The sequence below is a fragment of the Trachinotus anak genome, unplaced genomic scaffold (assembly GCF_046630095.1).
Source record: "Trachinotus anak isolate AG129_WGS33_773 ecotype Australia unplaced genomic scaffold, CSIRO_AGI_Tana_v1 ptg000008l, whole genome shotgun sequence".
Lineage (NCBI taxonomy): Eukaryota > Metazoa > Chordata > Actinopteri > Carangiformes > Carangidae > Trachinotus > Trachinotus anak.
The window spans coordinates 26,505,954-26,526,101 of NW_027273859.1; the positions used below are offsets into that span (position 1 = coordinate 26,505,954).

The 20,148-nt window shown below is 39.8% G+C and overlaps 1 protein-coding gene across 7 annotated transcripts in view; it reads left to right on the plus strand.

The window, feature by feature from the left end:
• Positions 1-3,692: 3,692 nt before the first annotated feature.
• The window catches only part of slc4a4a (solute carrier family 4 member 4a), a 60,844-nt gene continuing 44,388 nt past the window's right edge, over positions 3,693-20,148 (plus strand). For all 7 annotated transcript variants that reach the window (XR_011691695.1, XR_011691694.1, XM_071483893.1 and 4 more), the window contains exons 1-4: positions 3,693-3,734; positions 4,446-4,543; positions 9,265-9,338; positions 14,689-14,862. Coding sequence is in view for 5 of the 7 variants with exons in the window: in XM_071483893.1 (XP_071339994.1) it covers positions 4,527-4,543; positions 9,265-9,338; positions 14,689-14,862 (265 nt within the window). In the remaining 2 variants the exon portion in view is untranslated. The remainder of the gene's footprint in view (positions 3,735-4,445; positions 4,544-9,264; positions 9,339-14,688; positions 14,863-20,148) is intronic.

Sequence of the window (20,148 nt, forward strand, 5' to 3'; positions counted from 1 at the left end):
AAAGATGCAGCTGGTCCTTGTTGTTATTCTGTCTTCCCCTCCCTCAACGCCACTGCCTTTTTTCCATGAATAAAACTTGACATATATGAGGGAAAACATGGAAATGCTGACATGCTTGAGGTTGTAAATGTGTAAAACAGTACCTGTTTTGCGTTATACACTCATGTATGAGGGATGGTCCTTCCTCACACTAACCTGTCTTAAGATACGTCGCACTGATGTTAGCCTTAAAAATATTTTGTGTTATGAATAAAAACATAAAACATTGTTTTGAGAACAAATTTCAACTTGTGGAAAATTATGGAAAAGCCCAAGACAGCAGTCTCTTACTTTGGATTAGACATGTTCAGGTAAAAGTGCTTATCCTGAATAACCACTGAAAGCTGTTACAAAGCCAAGCTAATGAATTCATTCACTAACACGTTGGCTCTTTGGTATGATATACAGGCCCAAGTACTGTATTTGAACAATTATATCTGATGTCTTTTGTTGTTTACTTAATCATTTTGCTTATACGAAGTGTCCGAAAGGTTTTATCTCATTAATAATTACATGACTGATTAATTGTTTAAATTGTGTTAAGTATAAAGATGTCTATTCCAAATGGAGGATGCAAAGAAAATGCAAATAATACAATTTCAGTAGTGAAACAAAATGCCACAAAAAATAAGAAATCATATAATACACTCTTTTATAATCATGCAGACAGAAGAAGTCATAGAAATATTTGCCTAAATTCTGCTTAAGGTTTCACATTATCATTCAATGTCCCTAACATCACAATTTAACTTGTTTTGAAACATAAATGATAAATTAACAATACATACACAAAAATGAATCTCAGGTCAGACATATAGTGTGTATAAATCTGTTGTGACATACATGATATCAAATCACTTCCTGGCTAGACAGTTCAGACAAATGATGTTCTAATAAAGTCCCTTTCCTGGCTTTGTTTTGGCAATAGCCCCCAGCTTTCCAAAAAGTATCAGGTATCGGAGCGTGTCTTAGATGACACCTGACACATCCCAAGCAAGTAATGTTTAACCTTGATTTTCATAGAAATTAAATGTTACTCTCGTGTTACTGTGTGTAATCCAGGGATCTGCATTTGAGAATCATGAGCTCAGTGCAGGAGCAAAGGTTACACAGCAACAAAGGTTAGTGAGTAGATATTCAACTCCCAGTCACATGAAAAAAACAGATACTTAAACATGTTGAGTCTGAATGTTACATAAGACCAACGACACGGTTTCTTGTCTTTGAACATCTGAACATTAATTGTATCAGTGAAGTGTGGCCTCTCTAATTTTGAATAGCGCTCTTCTGAGCTCAGAATGAACTTATGCAATGACTTAAACTGGAAGATACGGTGAGACCAATATACTTTGAGTTGTAAATCAAGATATTCAAAAGTATCCAAAATATAAAGAAAGTACTTTGTTCTTGCTTTTATGCATCAAAAACAAAAAATAATATTTTGTTTTAAATTACAATTTTTTAAACAGTAGCCCAACTCAGTTTGATCATATCAACAGTAATACAGTATGACTCCACCAACAATCCAATAATATTATTATAACCAAAAATTACTTTTGAGCTTCATTAAGATGTTTTCTAATATGAACAAGAACAAACAACAATATATGTAATGGAAAAGGTGTAGTTCACTGTAGCTCTCCTGAGCTGACTGTTTAGATTTTACAGCTCATTTACTCCACTGTATGTTCTGTCTCACCACTGTCAGCAGGCAGCTGTTTTCACCAAACAAGCGTTGACAAACACATTAAACTGGGTTCATCGGGTTCATCAGAGCCAAAGCTAGGAGCCAGCAGGTGTTGGACTTCTTCTGTCCACAAATAATAATGTCCGCATCACTTTATAGTGTCTTTAGTTTCAGTTTCAGTTTCATTTAGCTACTGAAACTCAATTTTTTTTGCTACTGCTTTAAAGGTGATGCCAGAGGACAGTGTTGCCAGATTTGACAGATAAAAATTAGCCCAATCAGAGCGAACACACTTAGTTATAGCAAGATTAGTCCAATTCTTAATTTTCATGTTTTTTGGATACTGTTATTTCAAATGTTAAATGTCTTTGCTTATATGTAAATGTTAACAAAAACATTATAATGTCGCCTTGGATTCAGTGAGTTACGCTGCAGGCTACAACATCAGCTCAGTTTTTTTTGGGTTTTTTTGCCTACGTTTATTTCAATTTTGGAAAATTAAATTTGTGACAGCTATCAATAAATTAATGTACTTTATTTTTCTATTTTTAGGTTTCTGTATGTTTTGCCATGGTCATGGAGATAACAGTGTCCTCAGATAGCATAAGTCACACTCAATCGAAGAATATCTTCTTTTTCTTTTGCTATTATTGTTTAGTTTATTGTTTAAGTTACACAATATGTAATGTAAATATGTAGACAGTATCCCCTACCACCTTTACTGTTTAAACCTCTTTAATATACCCATACTTTGGGAAAATGCAGCCTAAATTGAAGCGACCACTCCCGTAAAGAAAACGGAAAACCGCCAAATCTGGCAACACTTTAGAATGCGCATGCGTGAATTATCAGGTTTAATTTTTCCCTCTTTCAAAGGAAAGTAAAGATTTAACCTTCCCTGGTCCTTGTAGAGGAAAAAAGCAGAAGATTTCTCCCATGATTGGTCTCTTTGCTGTGACTCAGCCCTGACATGTTAAAATCTGCTGGATTTTCCTGCTTTACTTTGCTTGACAGACATGAGTTAATGAGCTGAGCAAATCTCAAAGACACAGGTTTACTTAGGTCCTGAAGGACTTTGCAGCTACAGTATATGAAACTGAATGACATGCAAAAAAAAAAAGGTATTTTTGTATTCAGAATTTTACTGGGATATGTGCAATCAAGTCCAAACAGGTGAAATAGTAATTCATCATACAAGAAATTTTATAAATGGCTGATTCACCCAAGTGTTTTTTTTTTTTAGTAGATTGCTGTTGTACCTGTTTCTTCTTTTCTTCAGGCCACTGCCGGGGGATTATATGGAGGCAGTGACAGCTCATCGTGCTCTGCTGCCTCCAACCGATGGCGCTGTAGATTAAAAATCCGTCATTCACTGACATAAATAAACAGTCCCAGTGAGTCTCCCTCATGAAGACACTGCAACAATCCTGCAAGACTCTCCAGACGTCCTGGATGGCTTTATAACCAAACACACAGCTGTCCGTTTTTAATGGTGCAAATACAGAAACACACAAATTATTCATTTGTGGTTCCGCAAATCAGGGATATTGAAAGAAACAAGTCCGAATTATGTATATTTTTATTTTTAAATGTATTTATGTAGAATAATTACTTCACATTTTGTAAATTTTTTATCTTTACAGAAATAAAAATATCTAACTTTTGTTTATGTTTTCAGTCATGTCCACAGATTGCTGACTTCAGTGTTGAATCGTCTTCATTAAAGCCTTGAGCGTGTGTGGCTCAACTGCAGCCTGCAATGACTTGGTTGAAATGGGGAGGGGGGGCTGGAGAGGTGCTGGAGCGATCTGACCTCCCACCGGAGGAGTGGCGTTGACAGAAGGATGGTCCAGCTGATAGAGGCGGCAGCATGCTGAGCGCAGCCGCCGCACAATGCCACAGACAAACTTCCCGGAGCAGTGGAAGTAGACTTCTTCACCTCCATGCCACCGCAGGGCTGACAGCAGGAGCCACACGCACAGAGCCAAAGATAAAAACACACTCAGCGGTAAGTCTTCATGCAACTCAACGACATAACCCGGTTTCTTGAGGCCCTGTGTGCATGTGGGAAGAGGTGTCTTGGTCATAAAGCACATGGGTTTCTGCCAGTTTTCCGACAGCGGTGCTTTGAGGACTTTAACGACCTTTTTGCGGAGTTTTGTTGAAACGGTTCAGGATTCATCACAACAGTAAAGGACGGCTTGTGCGTAAATGCGCAGCTGGAGTGTGTTTTGTTTTGGTGACTCGGTTCTTTGGGACAGACACAACACCTGGCGTGCGTTTGTGCTACTATTCTCAACTCCTGTGCTGTTGACTGTTTACTGTTTACTGCATCATATCATTAACTGTGCTAATGTTCTGGAAATTGACCTGGAATTTATCAAAGAATTACCACAGTTTTTGCAATGGTGCACAAGGAGTGTCACTATGATATTTTTGTGTTTTTCCTTTTTTTTTTTTTTTTAAATGTGCCTGTAGCACTCCTGTAGTAATATTTGGCTGTACTGTGTTTTTCAAATCTCATCAATCATTCATTTTTGGACAACAGCAGGTGCATACTCAGTCTTACTTTGATACCTGTGCTGTATAACATCTCTCTGGATTTGTCATGTTGTTATTGTGGCTTCCTTCCAACTCATTGTTATGACAGACTGTGAAGGTATGTGCACTGAATCCACAGAGAGCAGAGAAATAACCTGTCCATGTGCTACTTTGTCAGGTCAAACATCAGCAGCCGCTCTGGTGACCCGCTCTGCTCAGCGTATTCAGTAAGGAGATTTATTACACGCAACCTGAAGAGATGAGCAGCGGCAAGAAGTAAGTGACCTCAACGAGCCTTAGAGGAGTGCTTCTCACTCCACTTGATCTTGAATGAAGTGGTTATGATGCACGTGTGTGTGTGTGTGTGTGTGTGTGTGTGTGTGTGTGTGTGTGTGTGCTTAATGTGAAGAGAAATGAATGCTTAATAGCTCAGGTGCACTTCAGGAACAAGTGTTATCAATAACAAGATTTGACAAGTTACAACACACATGATCTGACTTTCAAAAAGGTGAAGTTTATACTTTGAGTCAGTGCAGCCGGTCTGCGCACTGCAGGTGACTTTCAAGTTCACGTAAAGAGTAAATCATTGTATCTGATCTCAGTGTGAGCTAACAAACTACTTAGAGGTCATTTACTGTTTGAAAATGTTAAAGTTTAAGTGTCAAGACATGAGCAGCCGTGTAATTGCTTAAAACATACCTCAGATACGATTGTGCGGAAACTAGAGCGAACATAAACGCACCGCTTTTGTTGCTTTAATTCTGAACAATCACAGAAGCATGAAATTGGTATATATTGGATCTTAGAGATTCACTTATGCATCTGGATTTACTTTTTTTTTTTTTTTAAATATGTGAGGGCCATCATTAGAGCTGATGACTCTGCATCTGTCATGGAGGTACATGAACCAGGCTCTTGTTGGAAATTTTAAGTCAGCTGCAGTTTTGCCAATATGTCCAAGTCTAGTGCTGCGCAGAGCTGTGCAACAAAAACCTATTAAAAGTCATTAAAATGGAATAAAATTCAGCCAAATCACTGTCAACTAAGTGAGGCAATTTGACATTTATCTAATTATCTTACACTATTTCAGGGCTTTAAATCCCAGTTGATCCCTGATCACTCCACTTCCCGTGTGACCCCTGTTCATTTTGAACAAGCAGTGGAAAGTTTTGGTCTAGTGTTTTTGTGACAGTCCCCAAGAAACAAAGCTTTGATTTTCAGCCTCATGCACAGTGAAAACTCCTGTCAGACGAAAGCCCAGTGTGGCTATCATTTATCAAACACTGTAGGTGTCCTTTTATTGTGAGGCGAAACCCTTTGAGCCTTAGAGACATCTGATATGTGATGACATTTTGCCTTGTTTGCATCAGGGATTTGACTTGATTTGGAGTACAGGATACTAGATACATGACCTGGACGCATTTATTCAGACCTCATGTGATGACTCCAGCAGATACTGTATACCATAACATAGTCCAGATGCCTAAAGGCTGTTTGATGGGTCCATGGTTTGGACTCGCAGTGGACAGTTGCATCAGCTCGGGTACAGAGAACACTCTTTCCTCTCTAGACACATGAATATAGGCTACATGTAGATTACTGTGGGCTCTACAAGGACAGGGAGACTGATAATCTTATCTGCTAAGTTACAGACAGATAGCAGCTAATATACAATCACCAGTGCAAAGTAACAGCCTGTCAAGTTTTGATTGCATGAACAGCTTGTAATAAGGTTGTTTGAAGGTTCAGCTATTGCTCATCAATACACACATATCTTCAAATATTGATTCAAGGAAAAATCCACCCTCAAACACTCTAAATGCACAGGTTCTGGTAATCTAATTTGCATTCCTGTGTTCATTTTTTTCTTTTCCCATTCTTCTTCTTCTTCTTACTCCCGGTAATTGGGTAAATGCCAAACCTTCACTTTGAGATATTTCCTTTGCATCTGTGACACAGATTGAAAGCAGAAAATGTTTCAGTAATCTGAAGGCAGAGATGAGACCAAGAGACAGTTTTCAAAGTTATAAGCAAAGCAAAGTTATAAAAGTCCAACGGAAGTCCCGAACTTTAGCACTGCTGTTTCTTTTTGTCTGACAAGCATTTATCTCAGCCGGACGCCTCATACCTTCTGTAAAAAGGAATGAACTATGGTTGTAAGGTGATTTCTTACTCCTTCCGCTGGAGGTGTGCGTGAGCTGTTAACAAAAGGGAATCACTGCCAGTGGATGTGGTTCAGTGGTGTAACAGTTTTAATTGATGCTACAGCAATTGTCACCTTCAGCTAGGGCTCACTCGCTCTACTACAAGCTGACATCAGCAGCCTGCAGAGTACACAAGTATCCAGAGACAGGATTTTGCCCTGGGATTGTTTGTGGTCCTATTGTCTAACCTGCTGCTTTTGTGTTGGATTAACTGCACATACAGAATATTAAAACATGTGGTGGAGTACAACAGAAAAGCCCCCCCCCCCCAAACACACACACACACACACACACACACACACACACTTCCAAACCCCTACTCCTTAACCCCCACCCCCCACCTTACTCAGGTCATGAAACACCAAGGGAGAGGAGAGAAAAGGAAAAAAGAAAAAAAAGGGCAGTGATAATAATAATCACCTTTTCAGATAGAAACAAACAGATTAATGATACACAACTGAGAATAGAAACACAACCTGGCTGCAGACGTGTGTGGGGCCTCAGCTCAGGCTGAGTGGAGTTTGGCCTGTTATGCCCAGGGTTGTTCTATAGGTGGCAATGGAGGAAGAAAGAAGTAGGAGAGCTGGTGAGGCCCCAGCCTCAGCTTTTAACTGTGGCTGAATCACGGTTGTCTCCATTAAAACCAGTTGACCCAGAGCAGGCAGAGATACACTTCAATACTGAGGCTTGATAACTTATTTTCATTGAAGATTCTTGTGCGACCAGTCAGCTATGTCAAACATGTAGGTAATATTAGTATTAGTGGTGGTAATATTAATAAAGAGCAATTCATTTTACCCTCATTAACGACTAGAAACCTGTGTAGAGGTCTTAGTTCTTACAAGTATTGTCAATATGTGCTGAGAACAGCAAAAATGACAAAACAGCCTACAAGCTTAAACAGCTTTATTTCTAGAATAAAAGAAGTGTTTATTTTTTGTTGATTGGAGAGTTGTGTACTTGTAGAGCTCAAAACCATCAGCAAGTGTTAAAACAACTCTGATTGTATAGAAACACAGATGATACTGTTGTAGATGTTGAGTTTAAAAGTTAAAATAACACTGATCATTTAGCAGTGATGGGAGTTTGTTTCAAACACACTTCCTCTTCTGTGTTTGTAATTACTCAGACCCTCACTGATCAACTGAATCTGTGTCTGGTCTCTATAACATGAACTTGATGCATCAAACTGACTCTCCTCATGTTAGCACGTCTTTTAGTGAGCCGTAGAGCCAGCTAGAAGAATACTGTTCTCTAGTTGACCTTTGACCCCTGAGCCCCTGGTGTCCAGTTCACTTTGAAGAGTGGATTTAGTTTCTGTAGAGAATGACTGAAATTATGAATGACATCATTTTAACAAAAGTATCCTCATATTAGGGGTTGGGAAATATATAAGATATACACCACTTATATCCACCACCATATATCCACCTTCTCCTGCCACTATTACTGCAAATATTAATAATAATTATTGGTAATATTGTTGGAAAAGCTCTGCTTTTCTGTGGCTCAAAATCAATGTTGATTATAATAATTTTAAAAAATGTCTTTAAATAATCTTGCAACAGAAACATTTTTTAGATGTTGCGTTGATCAACAGAACAAACTAATTTCTCTATGATCCTATTAGGGCAAAACCCAAGGCTTAAGTAGTTCTGGTCCTACTTGACATGGTGCTTGTTTGTGTGTTGGTGATTTAGTGGGGTGGGGGATGGGGGTCCTAAATAAAAAGAGTATATTTGATGTACAAATAATAAAATCAGAAGTTTTTGGTAATGAATGCATGACTTCTTTTCTATTTCTGTGGCAGCCACCCGCTCAGCATGAACGTAGCTGACTGAGAATACACATATACAGTATTTCCTCTCACCATGAAATCAAACAAACAAAACTTCTCTTTAGCTTTTTTAAACCATTTCATGTTGATGTTTGTTGGGAAACAGTGTGGCTGGATTGAGGTGAGGACGAGTGTGTGTGTGTGTGTGTGTCTGTGTGTGTCTGTGTGTGTGTGTGTGTGTAAGTGTGTGGAGTTGTCTTGGAGAGCAGTGGAGGCTCCGACGCTCCAGTCTGTTACGGGTTTGTGTGTGTGTGTTGTCACTTAAGTAAAGCCGGCGTAATCCTGTAAGGGCGGATGAGTAGACAGACATGTGATGCCCCACTTGTTTCTTAGGTGGAGGGTGGTGAAGAGGGGGGCTGGCAGGCATTACCTGCCAGATGGAGAGGCTTTGTAGTGTGTGTGGGCGTGTGACCGATTAGACACAACACTAGCTGGTACTTTTTCAAATTATTTTTTCCCTTCAGTAATAAAACACAACACCTTGATTCAGTGTCTAATAGATGAAGTGCAGACGGAGCCAGATCCAGATTTTGATGGGTTCAAGTCTCAGTCAGTCAGTCGGGCGTTTTTTTGCGCATGACCGGTCACTCTGGCCATCACACTCAATTAGCAGAGACTTCCTGTCCTCTCCCTCACCCCCCTCCACCAGATTAAATCCATTACATCTTACCTATCGACTGCGCACTTTGCCCTCCTCAAGGACGACACACATTCTCACACTAGGGGATAGTTTATTTACTGAAAAGCATATATTAAGGTGCTATCTCTGGGTGTTGAGGTAGTCACGCAGGGCGTCTGTCAATGAGTCTTTGATGGGTAGAGATGAGCGCCACCAGCAGCACCAGACTGAGTCCTAGTCCGAACTTGTTGCAGGTGAATGAGCCCAAGCGCTATGGCTCCACGTTGTCGCTCGAGGAAAAGTGTGAGCAGTCTTTCTTCCTCTTTTACTACTACAGGATGGAGGACGAGGCGGTGCTGGACCGGGGGGCGTCCTTACTCAAGCACATCTGTGACGAGGAGGAGGTAGAGGGTAAGTTTACCTGTACCTGTACATGTTCATCTCTCTGCATGTGACAAAATGTTATTTTATCTTCCATATGATTTAGAGTGCAAGGCAACAGAAACACAAATTGCAGGGAGCATCAAACATTTTTTTAGTTCAACCAGCTTTTTAAATTGGAGGTTTTTTCTTTTTTCCTAAACAACTCAGTTCTTCTGAATTGTTTTATTTTTTTAAAGCGCCAATTGAGAGAAACAGGAAGGGCGTCATTTAGGCTTTTAAATTTTACGCACTTCCTGTATGTAGACCTTCCCGCTCACCTGTTTGGCAAGCTGGCATGAGAAAGATGTAGAACAAGGAGCATGTGATCCTGTGTTTACCACACTAATCCATTCAAAGACCTACAGGACAACAAAGAGAAAGGGACAGAAAACATCCAGTATGGTTGATGTCTTCAATGATAATGATATGTAATATTATAAATCTATTCTATTGGCATGGAAAGTAGTTGAACTGCATTTGAATTTCTCATTATATTAAACTGTAGATTGTGTGTGTTTTTAGATGTTGAACTATAAAATCTAATGTAAGGGTGTCCATTTACATTTTTTCAAACTGTCTTTGCTGCTCATGAGCCTTCTTGTTGCCAAGGAGCAAGGTTAGGTTTACATGGTGATGACATTAATCCGCACAAAACAACACAGTTTTCTTGGCTCTAGTCCAGAAAATTAAAGGGCCTCGCATGTGGCTCTTTTTACCATCCAACAACCTCATGTTTTGTTTTGTTTTGTTTCTTTTGAGGGAAGTAGTCAGAATTGTTCCAGCACCAGCCTTTTTGTCTGATTTTGTCTGATTTTTATAGAAATTGGGCTAAATGTGTAAAACCACTGGAATGATGCTTTGAGTAACTTACCTTTGCACATGATTAATAGAACAGAGTCAGCAATAGAATTTGCACAGCAGTGTCCCTGGTGCTGGAGATCAACATTTTGTCAGGTGTCACCTCAGCTTGAACCCTGCTTCAGTCTGTCTGACTTCCTGTGCGTAACCAGCGTTGGTCTCAGCCGTGTCTGCGTGTGTTCTCGTCTGCGGCTGATTCTCTTTTTGGACTCTCCGCTGAGCTCAGTGTCCTCCCAGCTGCTCGCTCAGAGCCAACTGACAACAAAGAGATGAGGTAGTTTGACATTTTTCACATTGTACAAGATAAACCTCTGTGAGAGGAGCTTTGGTCCGATGGCCAAATAATTTTTATCTGATGCTGATTAGTCTGTGTTTTCACTCCAGGAACATAATTGGAATCTAACCCTGCGTCACAGACGGTGTCAATGATCAAGATAGACGACAGCAAAGGTCCCACTTTGTGACCTTTGGCTACATTTTCTTTTCCTTCTGACACAGCTAATGATATGAGGTCAATCCAGATACTGTATATATGGAAATTATGAAATTTGACATTATTACTGTAGTTACAATGCCTATTAGACAGACACCCATGCTCCTAAACATGATGCGTATTTTACTGTTGTGACATAATTAAAAGTTTCAAAATATTGCCTTTTACTGCTGAGTCAGAAACCAACAGGAGTCGCAAAACAAAAAAGTCCAACTGTCAACATCTCCCTCTTTTATCCAGCGGTATATTTTTAAAGCTGTTCAGTATTAGCATGCTGTCGGTGCTGTGTGGCGTGTTGCCATCCTCCCCACTGGGCAGGTCCCAGCAGCATGGTTACTGGGGAAACTGGCGGTGGCGTTGCCTCTCCTCAGAAATCTAGTGAGCTCAACAAACCTCCTAGCACACACAAGGATTTCATTTCATTCAGCGTGAGCTTAAGGGCAGCTCCAAAAGAAGTTCTTCTTCCATCCAAAAAAAAAGAAGAGGAAGTCGTTTTACAAAGCTGCCCTGGCAGTGTGCAAATCTTCCTTTCCAGCCCCTTGACTCGACTTGACTATTTTTTATTCCTTCTCCTCCATCACTCTTTCATTCTCTCACCTCCTTTCTTGCTGCTGTTCAGTCTGTGCAAACATCTTCACGCTCTGCTTTATTGCTCATCTATCACCTTTAATAGCACTGTGGTCTATATGTCTTTCTATTTGGCTATATCTCCATTCTCCTTTCTTGCTGTCCGGCCATCTGCTTCTGGATCTTGCTGTAATGCCCAGTTGCTGTCTGGTGAATCTGATTGCTTCTTTGGTCGACTCTAATGTTTCTTAATGAACCAGTTTGAAGGTTAAAGCCACTACTGGACATTTATATAAATATGAATAACTATATATCTGTTCCATTAGTGTTTTGCTTAGAATTTAGTTTTCTGATTGAAAACAAGGCATCAAACAAAAATAACAGTATAACCAATTATATGTAATAAAGAGAGGTAGAAATAAAGCCTGGCCTCTAATAAACACCTGTTACCTTCTGCAGTGCAGATAAATAAAGGCCGCAGTCACTTTTTGAGGAAATACAGTCGTAGAAAACTGTTGTAGATCTGCTGTAAACACTTCCCGATGACTTAATAGAAACTGTCCTCACCAATTTATTTTGAAAAACCAATGGCAATGAGTCCAACACATTCAACTGACCAATGGCGTAACTTCATCACTCAGTCACTCACTCAGTCACAGACATTAATGGGTGTAGCACTGGCCTGTGACTGGTCCGTTCAAAAAAAAAACTTGAATAAGAAAATATTAGGAAATCTGGTATAAAACAATACAGAAAGAGAAGTACAACATCCACAGGTCGGAGCTTTAATGTTAGATTTAATATTGTGACAGGCCATTAATTGAATCACACAATCTTAAGTTGAACCTGCTGCAGTTGTCTGACTGAACTTGCATCAGCTTTTTTTAAAAGTAGTTGTTTTTTTTTTCCTTTCTTGCCGGTGATGCCATCAGGGCTTTAGCCTTGAACGATTGATCTTGTGCCCTATGTTTTTATGTTATCACATAAACATGGGACAGGTACCGTCTTTGTTGAACCAAAAGCCCACTTAGCAGCAACTGTGGTGTGGGTGATGCTGGTTCTGTCTCCAGTTCTTTGTCTATCTGTCCCTCTCATGTTTTTTTTCACCACTTCTCAGTGTTCCTGTCTTTGTTTTTCTTTCCTCTTGTGCAATGTGAGAGGGGAAAGTTACCAAAAGAGACTGATGTACTGAAGGAATTGTTAAATGATGTTTGTCAAATATCCCTTTATACGTCATATATCTTTATCCATAGCATATCTTTAACTGTTAACAATTTTGACCATTTTAATAAAACTGTATATTTCTAGTTTGCTCCTCTAGTTGTGGGAGAAAGTTTATCCAGTATTTAAAACCAATTTTCTGCATTTATTTAACCTCAAAAGTTCATCTGAAAACCACATTGAAAAATTGACCACTGAAAGAGAAGCAGAAAGTGTGGCCAGGTAAAATATTCCCTGTGATTTACAGTAAGGTAACACTGTTCAAAGCTGTTCAGAGCTTCCTCATCTCTGATGTCCAGTATTTGCTTGGTATGCTGAGCCGTCGGTGTCAGTGAATTTAGATGAACCCCTAAAACACAAGGCATTGTGGTACGAGTGAATAATGAGCACTGTTGTGCTTCAAGAGAGATCATTGTTTGTTGTGTTGAGGGGTTCAGCCACTTCCTGGTTGGGTCATGTGCAGTGCTTGGCCCAACGTTACCCGACCTGCTCAAAGAGGCAACGTTTGACACTGATTGCATTGAGCCTTTTGTTTCAGGAGCACTTTTTTTATGTTTACTCTGAAAGGTTGTTTTTTTTAATAGTCTTCCTCTGCTTAGGAAGGAGACATGTGGTGTTTGAAATGGGTTCAAGATTGTAGGTTTCTGGGAGGCCTGAACTGTTAAACATTAGAGAAAGGTATGCCGGTAGTGGAGAGAAGGTGAAGAATTATTGATTATCAGAATTTACTTAAAATACATTACAATCACTAAAACTAAACCCTGGAACTGAAGAGGAAATAACAGTCAGCTTACAAATTATTGATCACAGTGGCTGTTTTGAAGTGTTGTAGGACAGGGAACTTGATATTGGAATATACAGTACAGTATGTATAGAAAACTTACATTAAAGTGATACTTCACCCAAAATCATTCTTTATAATATAAAATATCATACACTTACTTGTAGACAATATACTTGGTTTATTAGGTACCTAATGAAAACTAATGGTGTCGAGTAGCCCATTTTAACTGCGATACCAGGGTCTACATTTAGCTGCAGTGGTTGGTACTCTTTGATGGCCCAGGGGCTTTTGGGACAAAGCACAGTTGCAGTACAGAACGCTGCTTTTTAGTGTACAACCAAGCAAATTTCCAGTTTCCCAGTAAGGTTCACTTCAGAAAAATGAATGGAGTCTAATACAACAGTCCTGCAATAGATATCACAGTAAAGTTCAACAACAAAACAGACTACATTCTCCAAAACGACCATAAAGTTGAATCAACAGCTCTGTAAAGCAGTTTCAACAAAAACTGCACTTTCTAACTTTCATCAAGGAGGTTTTATTGCAGGACTGTTTTATTTGTTTTAGCTAGGTGTTCCTAATAATAATAAACTGGCATTTTAAACTGCCTAATCTTGTTTGCCCATCTTTGCAGCATGTGCAGTATGTTATTAGTAATTATTGAGTTGCAATCATATTATTAAATCAGCAAGTGTTGTAAAAGAAAGGGTTTATAGTAGGGTTCAGTGCTTGGCGTAACATCATTGTATCATCCAGGTGTGTGTGGATTAAACTCCATTCTCAAATTCCACACCCATAATAGTAAAGTTAAGTAAATTAGTTAAGGATGAATTCCCTGAATCAGACACCTTCCCAAATATCAGCCTAATGACCAGCATGTCTGAAAACGGTTGCAGTAGATGTTAGCGTCAAAACTGCGTCCATCTGAATGGTATGTTGTTAGCAAACAGTCCGGTGTGCTCGTCTTTATTGACCCTAAACCAACCCAGCTACATGCAAAACTCCTGTTGGCATTGTGCCAATATATATAACAAGGATGTAGTCATGCAAGCAGTCATGGTGTCTTCACTGCTCTGTGCGACTTCTTTTTCTGCCCAAATATTTGTTTTGACAGTGCACTGCAACCTCTCTACCCCTGCTCCGTTATGCTGTTGCGGGCCACGTGAGAATGTTCCCTGTTGAACTGTTAGAATAATGGTCCTGATTCGGTTAAGGTTATGTACTGTACTTCAATTACCCTGCAGCGCTGCAGCGGTCACGTCCTGATTTTCTAAACGTTCAGTGTTCAATGTTCACGTTCGGTTTTGCACGTGCTGATAGGGATTTTGAGCTTGTCCCATGTCATTGTTTGCAGTTTTTCCGAATTCGTCAGGATGTTTAGTGTCAGAGTTCATGTGCTTCTTTGGTTTTTGCAGGTCACCACACCATTTACATCGGAGTGCACGTGCCCAAGAGCTATCGACGTCGGAGGCGTCACCGTCGGAGACCCGGCCACAAGGACAGAAAGGAGAAGTTGATGGAGAACACCTCTGACAAGTCGGACACAGAAAACAACGATGAGGCCAGCAACAGCATCCTCAAACCTCTCAGTAAGTTCTGATGGACTCCATGTCAAGGCTGATTAGGGTTTGTGTCTGTCTTCGCTTAAGGCTGCTCTCTTTTCCAGAAAAAAGCCACGGTGACTCCCTGTGACCCCACAGAAGTTGCTGAGTCCACTTAGTGGCCAGAAATAGCCGTGCATGTCCTGCTGAGTGACGAGCCTGTTTCGACAGAGCAGAGTGAATTTTTATTCGAAGTAATGGCTGCTCAGACACAGTTTTTCTAGCACTGATATGAGTCTCTTGAGTACAGTGTATATGTTTGTGTATTTCTGTGTTTTTGTCCTAGACATAAGTGTGTCTGTCTTTGTGTGTGTGTGTGCTGGTGTGCGAGCATATATATGCAGTAGTGCTTGTATTCTTGGTTGTCTGGTTGTCTTCTTCTTCTGTCCCAGAGAGTATGAAGTGCGATGTGCCCTCAGGCACAGCTGCTGTGATCTGCAGACGCTCGGACAAAGAGCTCCGGACAGTTTGAGTGAAGGTTGAGAAAGAAAGGGAGGAGAGGAAGGTCACGTTCGGTGGTGGTGTGTTGAGATGTGAGTTAAAGTGTAAGCCTAGCTCTTAATGATGTCAGCATTTTTTTTTCTCTGCTGTGTTCAAGTTAAGGTTTGAAACAGTGTAAGACTGTTAATGAAACCTGCAGCAATCTTTGTGTGTTTTTTTTTTTTTTTGTGTGTGAAATTTTATAGACATAAACCACAGATTTATGTCTATATTTTGGCTAAGACATGGTTCTACTGTCAACACTAACATGGAGTAATTTGGGAGAGAAGAAGAGGATAGAAGTTAATTCTCTGATTACATGTGTAACAGTGGTCTCCGGTGAATAAGGCTTAAAATGTCCTTGCTTCCTGTCAATCCAATAATGAGGCAGGCCACTGTCATTTCTAGAAAGTGTGATGTAATTTTACACATGCTTGCTTACACATGATGTGACAAGAGGAAAAAATACACCAGAACTGGATTTTTAAATGTGCACACATCACTAGATGTGGGGATTTTCTTCAGGACATAAATCCAGTCAGAGAATAGATTACAAGCCCATCTGGTTGTTGCTACTGAATGCGATGATGCATATTTAGCAGAAATGGTGAGTTTTATAGATTTTTGACCATGTTCCGTAATCACAGTCAGACGTACTTGACAAATTGTTCTGTAATAAGCTTCCAGAGTGGCTGAAGAAGTGATTATAGATGTCCTGTCAGTATCTCAGCTATGATGTTGCTGTTTAGAGTCCGAAGTAGAGGACCAGTGTAATCTGAGCTTTTCTGTTACAGTCATATCTGTATATTATCCAACCTTGACAAAGAGTAGTGCAGTGGGCCCCAGCCTTTTTGGCCTGTGCCCCTTAGTAGCCAAACAGTGCTTAAATTCACCACTGGTTGCAGCAGTTCAGTCAGTGAGTGAGTGATGTTGGCCTAAGAGCTAAAACACTCATTTATTTCACAAGAAATATGCAAATAATTTCAAAAAAGTCACTGAAAAGTCATTTTCTTATTTGCTACTCGTCTTGACACCCCTCATGTTTATCTACAGAGAGGATAATAAAGAATGCAGATCACAGATGAAATAGTTAGGGTTAGCACAGCTGTTTGGGTTCTGGAGAGGCTGATCTGTCTGAGTGACCCTGAAGATGGTTCTTTGCAGCTGGTAATTGTAGAGTCATTGTCTGTATTTTCTTTTCATAACAAATTTTAGACTATTTAGTAGTTCTTTACCCTCCTCTGCACCTGACCCTGTACCAAATTGTCTGGATCGTGAGCTTTTGGACCAGTCTGGCATTGATGCAGCCGTACTCACCAAACTGGATTTTGTCCGTGGGGTAATGATGGCTGTGTTTGGGTGGACTAAATATTCCAGCCTGTTGTGTGTGTGTGAACAGCAGTGCAGTTATTCTTCGGACTTGCCGGTTCACTTGCTCACACTTGGTTTAACAGGATTAGTCTTTTTGTGAAACGGCTGCCTGTAGTTGGAGAGAGATGCATCATAGGCTGGACAGAGCTGTATCTGGGTGGTGTAGTCTTTTGATTCGGTGATTGCGACTTTTGGGTTTTCCATTTGTTAGGAGCATTTGTGGAGTCCACACCTGAAGAAACTAGTGGAGACTCAAATGATGTATATTATAAATACCAAAAATATGTGTGAAAGGGGAAGACAACAGTTCTTCATTCCTAAAAAACCAAGTGAAGTCTGGCTGTAATGACGTAACATCTGAAACCCAACACACCTCGATTTGTTTACAGCAACAGTGGTAATTCTCCATTCATGGAAAATGCGACTATGTTGGCAGGAGAATGTGAGCATTGACGTTTTGTTATCAGTCAACACTGTGGCGGTCTGCTGGTTCATAAGGGCGAAATAGAATAAATGCTGTTATGTAAAAATCCTGTAATGGAATCAAGGTGTGCAGTGAAATGGCATAACAACAAGAACAGAGAGCATATAGTACAATTGGTATTGTTGTACAGTGAATGGTTCATTTGTTTTATTGTGTGTAAACAGACTTATGTTCACTTACTATTAACATATGAGAATCATGCATGCAGAATTAAAATTTGTTTCTTTTCTTTTTGTATTTGGAAATCAAAATATAATGGAATATAGTAAATTATCTGAAGACCCAAAGACTTTCAGCATGCTGCATGCATTGGATAAGACTGCAAAGAGAGACTTATTTTAGTTCAGAAAACATTTCTCAGCAGAGTTTAGGGCTGCCCCAAAGAATCATGGTTGTCCTTGCTACGTAACAGTTACACAAGTCACTTTTCTTTCTATGGCCCACAAGGCTTTATCCTTAGAGCCTGCTGAGAGAATGCTAATGTTCACACTGCTAACGTGCTAAATGATGACTGCTAGTGTGGCATGAATAATGTGCTGCTGAATGGATACTTAATAGGAGCCTAATATATCAGCACTCTTCGTAAATACGGGATTCCAAAGTTGTAAAATGATATAAGACTGACGTGAACAGTCCTAGCCATGGCCTAGCTAACCTTTCTGGGTCAAATTAGGCATATTAGCTGATAACTAGCTGTCGGGGAAAACTAGTGAGCTAGAACTCTGATCTTCCAATGTCATAGACATTAAAGTGAAAATGAAATAATTGAAATTGAAATAATATTTTTTTATTTAGAGTTCCTTTTTTAAATACAGTTTTTCCAGCTAGCTAACTTGGGCTAAAAACATTTGTTAGGATCTTTTGCCGTTCGTGACAGTAGGGCAGCTCTGCCTCTTAAGGAATGTTTTTACAGCTAAAACTGAAATCTGCAAGCATCTGTCAGGCACGTAGAAACTGACAGGCATGCAGTATAGCTAATGTCCCACTGTTTTTCACTGCCCTCCTCCGTGTTACTCTCTCTGGGAAACAGGGCCGGCCCCAGGGGGAAGGCCCTTGTCTGTCATATGGACTGAAATCCTCTTGTTTGGTCAGATGGACGCTGCAGGGACTGCGAGTACATCTCCTGGTTGCATGTGTGTCCACTGCAGAGTTATTTGACCCCTGCTCATTTTGCTGAGCGTGCTTTTTTTTTCCTAAGCATTTTCCCATCTTGTTCTCCTAGGATCAAATGTTCTCTCAAAGTGGATTACAAAGATTACTTAGAAACTTGGTTCTTATAGAAATGGGTTTAATTTCCCAAAGTCAGGGAAAGCAAGCTACAACGACTGTGATATATTAGAATTTTTTTTTTTTCCAACACATCTCAGGTTTTATGTTCATGCTTCACTGGGAGGATACCTGCTCCGCGTACAGTTTAAAGTACCATCCTGATGGAATTGCAAGAGTCAAAGTTGATGAGACAAATAAATGCAAAGGTTGAGGTAGAAACTGAACCAGCTTTCACATGGAAAGAGCCTTTAATTTGAAAGTAAACCATCATTTCCTTGAAAGCACTGATTAAATTCTAGATATGTTCGACTTGGTGCCAAATACTTTCCTTGAGTGTAATGAGGAAGGATCCAAAATGAAGAGTTTGCAGTAAGAAATTAAGGCCCGACAGTGATTCTGTTGGTGAGATATTTGTTGAGGATTCTCATCTGATATCACAAATCCTAATGTGCCTATTGATTACTTCAGGAGACAGAAGTTGTTACAAAAGAAGCACACTGGCTTCTCACTAAGACTCATTGCTTCTTAATGAATATTTTTGCTTCATGAAATTCAAACAACCCACAATACTTTTTCTCACACATCACAAAGTGACAACAAGGATTTAAAACCTTTCTTCTGCTCCGTCTCACTCACGACTGTGTAGAAATAAGATGAGCATTATTCTATCCACAGCACAATAGACTGTTTGTTTGAGATGTTGTTCAGTGTCATACGAAAAAAAAAATCAGTAGAAAAGGTCTCTGGGTATTGATTGGAAAAATGACTTAGATGTTCGAAATGCCATCCTTTTTGTTTGACTTTGTTTCTCTCTGGGAAGCCTGATGAGTTAATCTTCATTGATCGACACTAAGATCAACAATGTTTCCCATCCCCCACATCCGCAGCCTGAGGTTGTGCCTCTGTCCTATTGTGAGTGTTCCTGTAAGTCTTCAAACAACACAAGATGGGGCATTTTTGGGGTATAACACAAAGATTACTCAGCCAAACCAGTAATATTTCTCATTCTAGACAGTGAATCAGATAAAATGGTAAAAGATTTTAGGCTGTGCATTATCACACAGTAGCTTACAGGAGATGTACAGCTAGCTGCAAACTTTGCTGTTTTGTTGCACCTACTTTCAGTTCACTTGCTTCATCTGCTTTACTTCAGTAAATGATAACTTACTTTTCAGAATGACTTTCAGCATTAGTCAGACAGGGGACATGGTCAGACATGATTTTGTTGGCATCAGTACAAGATCATTTTATGGTTAGCCAAGTCTGTGAAGACTGCACAGCCCACTGCATGTTTGAGATTTTATTCAGTGGCTCATGACAGCCTTATATTTGAATGTATTAGGACAACTGTCAATGGCAAAATTGTAATATCTGCTGTTCTGTAATAGATTCTGCCCCCATAAGATTGTCATAGGTATAAGATTTAGAGCCCTGACTCCAAATGATGTTAACACCAGATATTTTAAATCAGTGGAACATTATGTTCAGCTCCACTATTTCTGAGCTGAGCTAATCTCATTCACTCCTTAGTCTGAAACAACAGCAGTAGCTCCTGCAATTTGGGCATTGCACTTGGCCATATTGCGATTTTTATTATATTTCGATTAATTGTGCAGCCCTAGTCATTGCTAAAGGAAGTGATTCATAATAATGATAAAGGGAAATTCAGT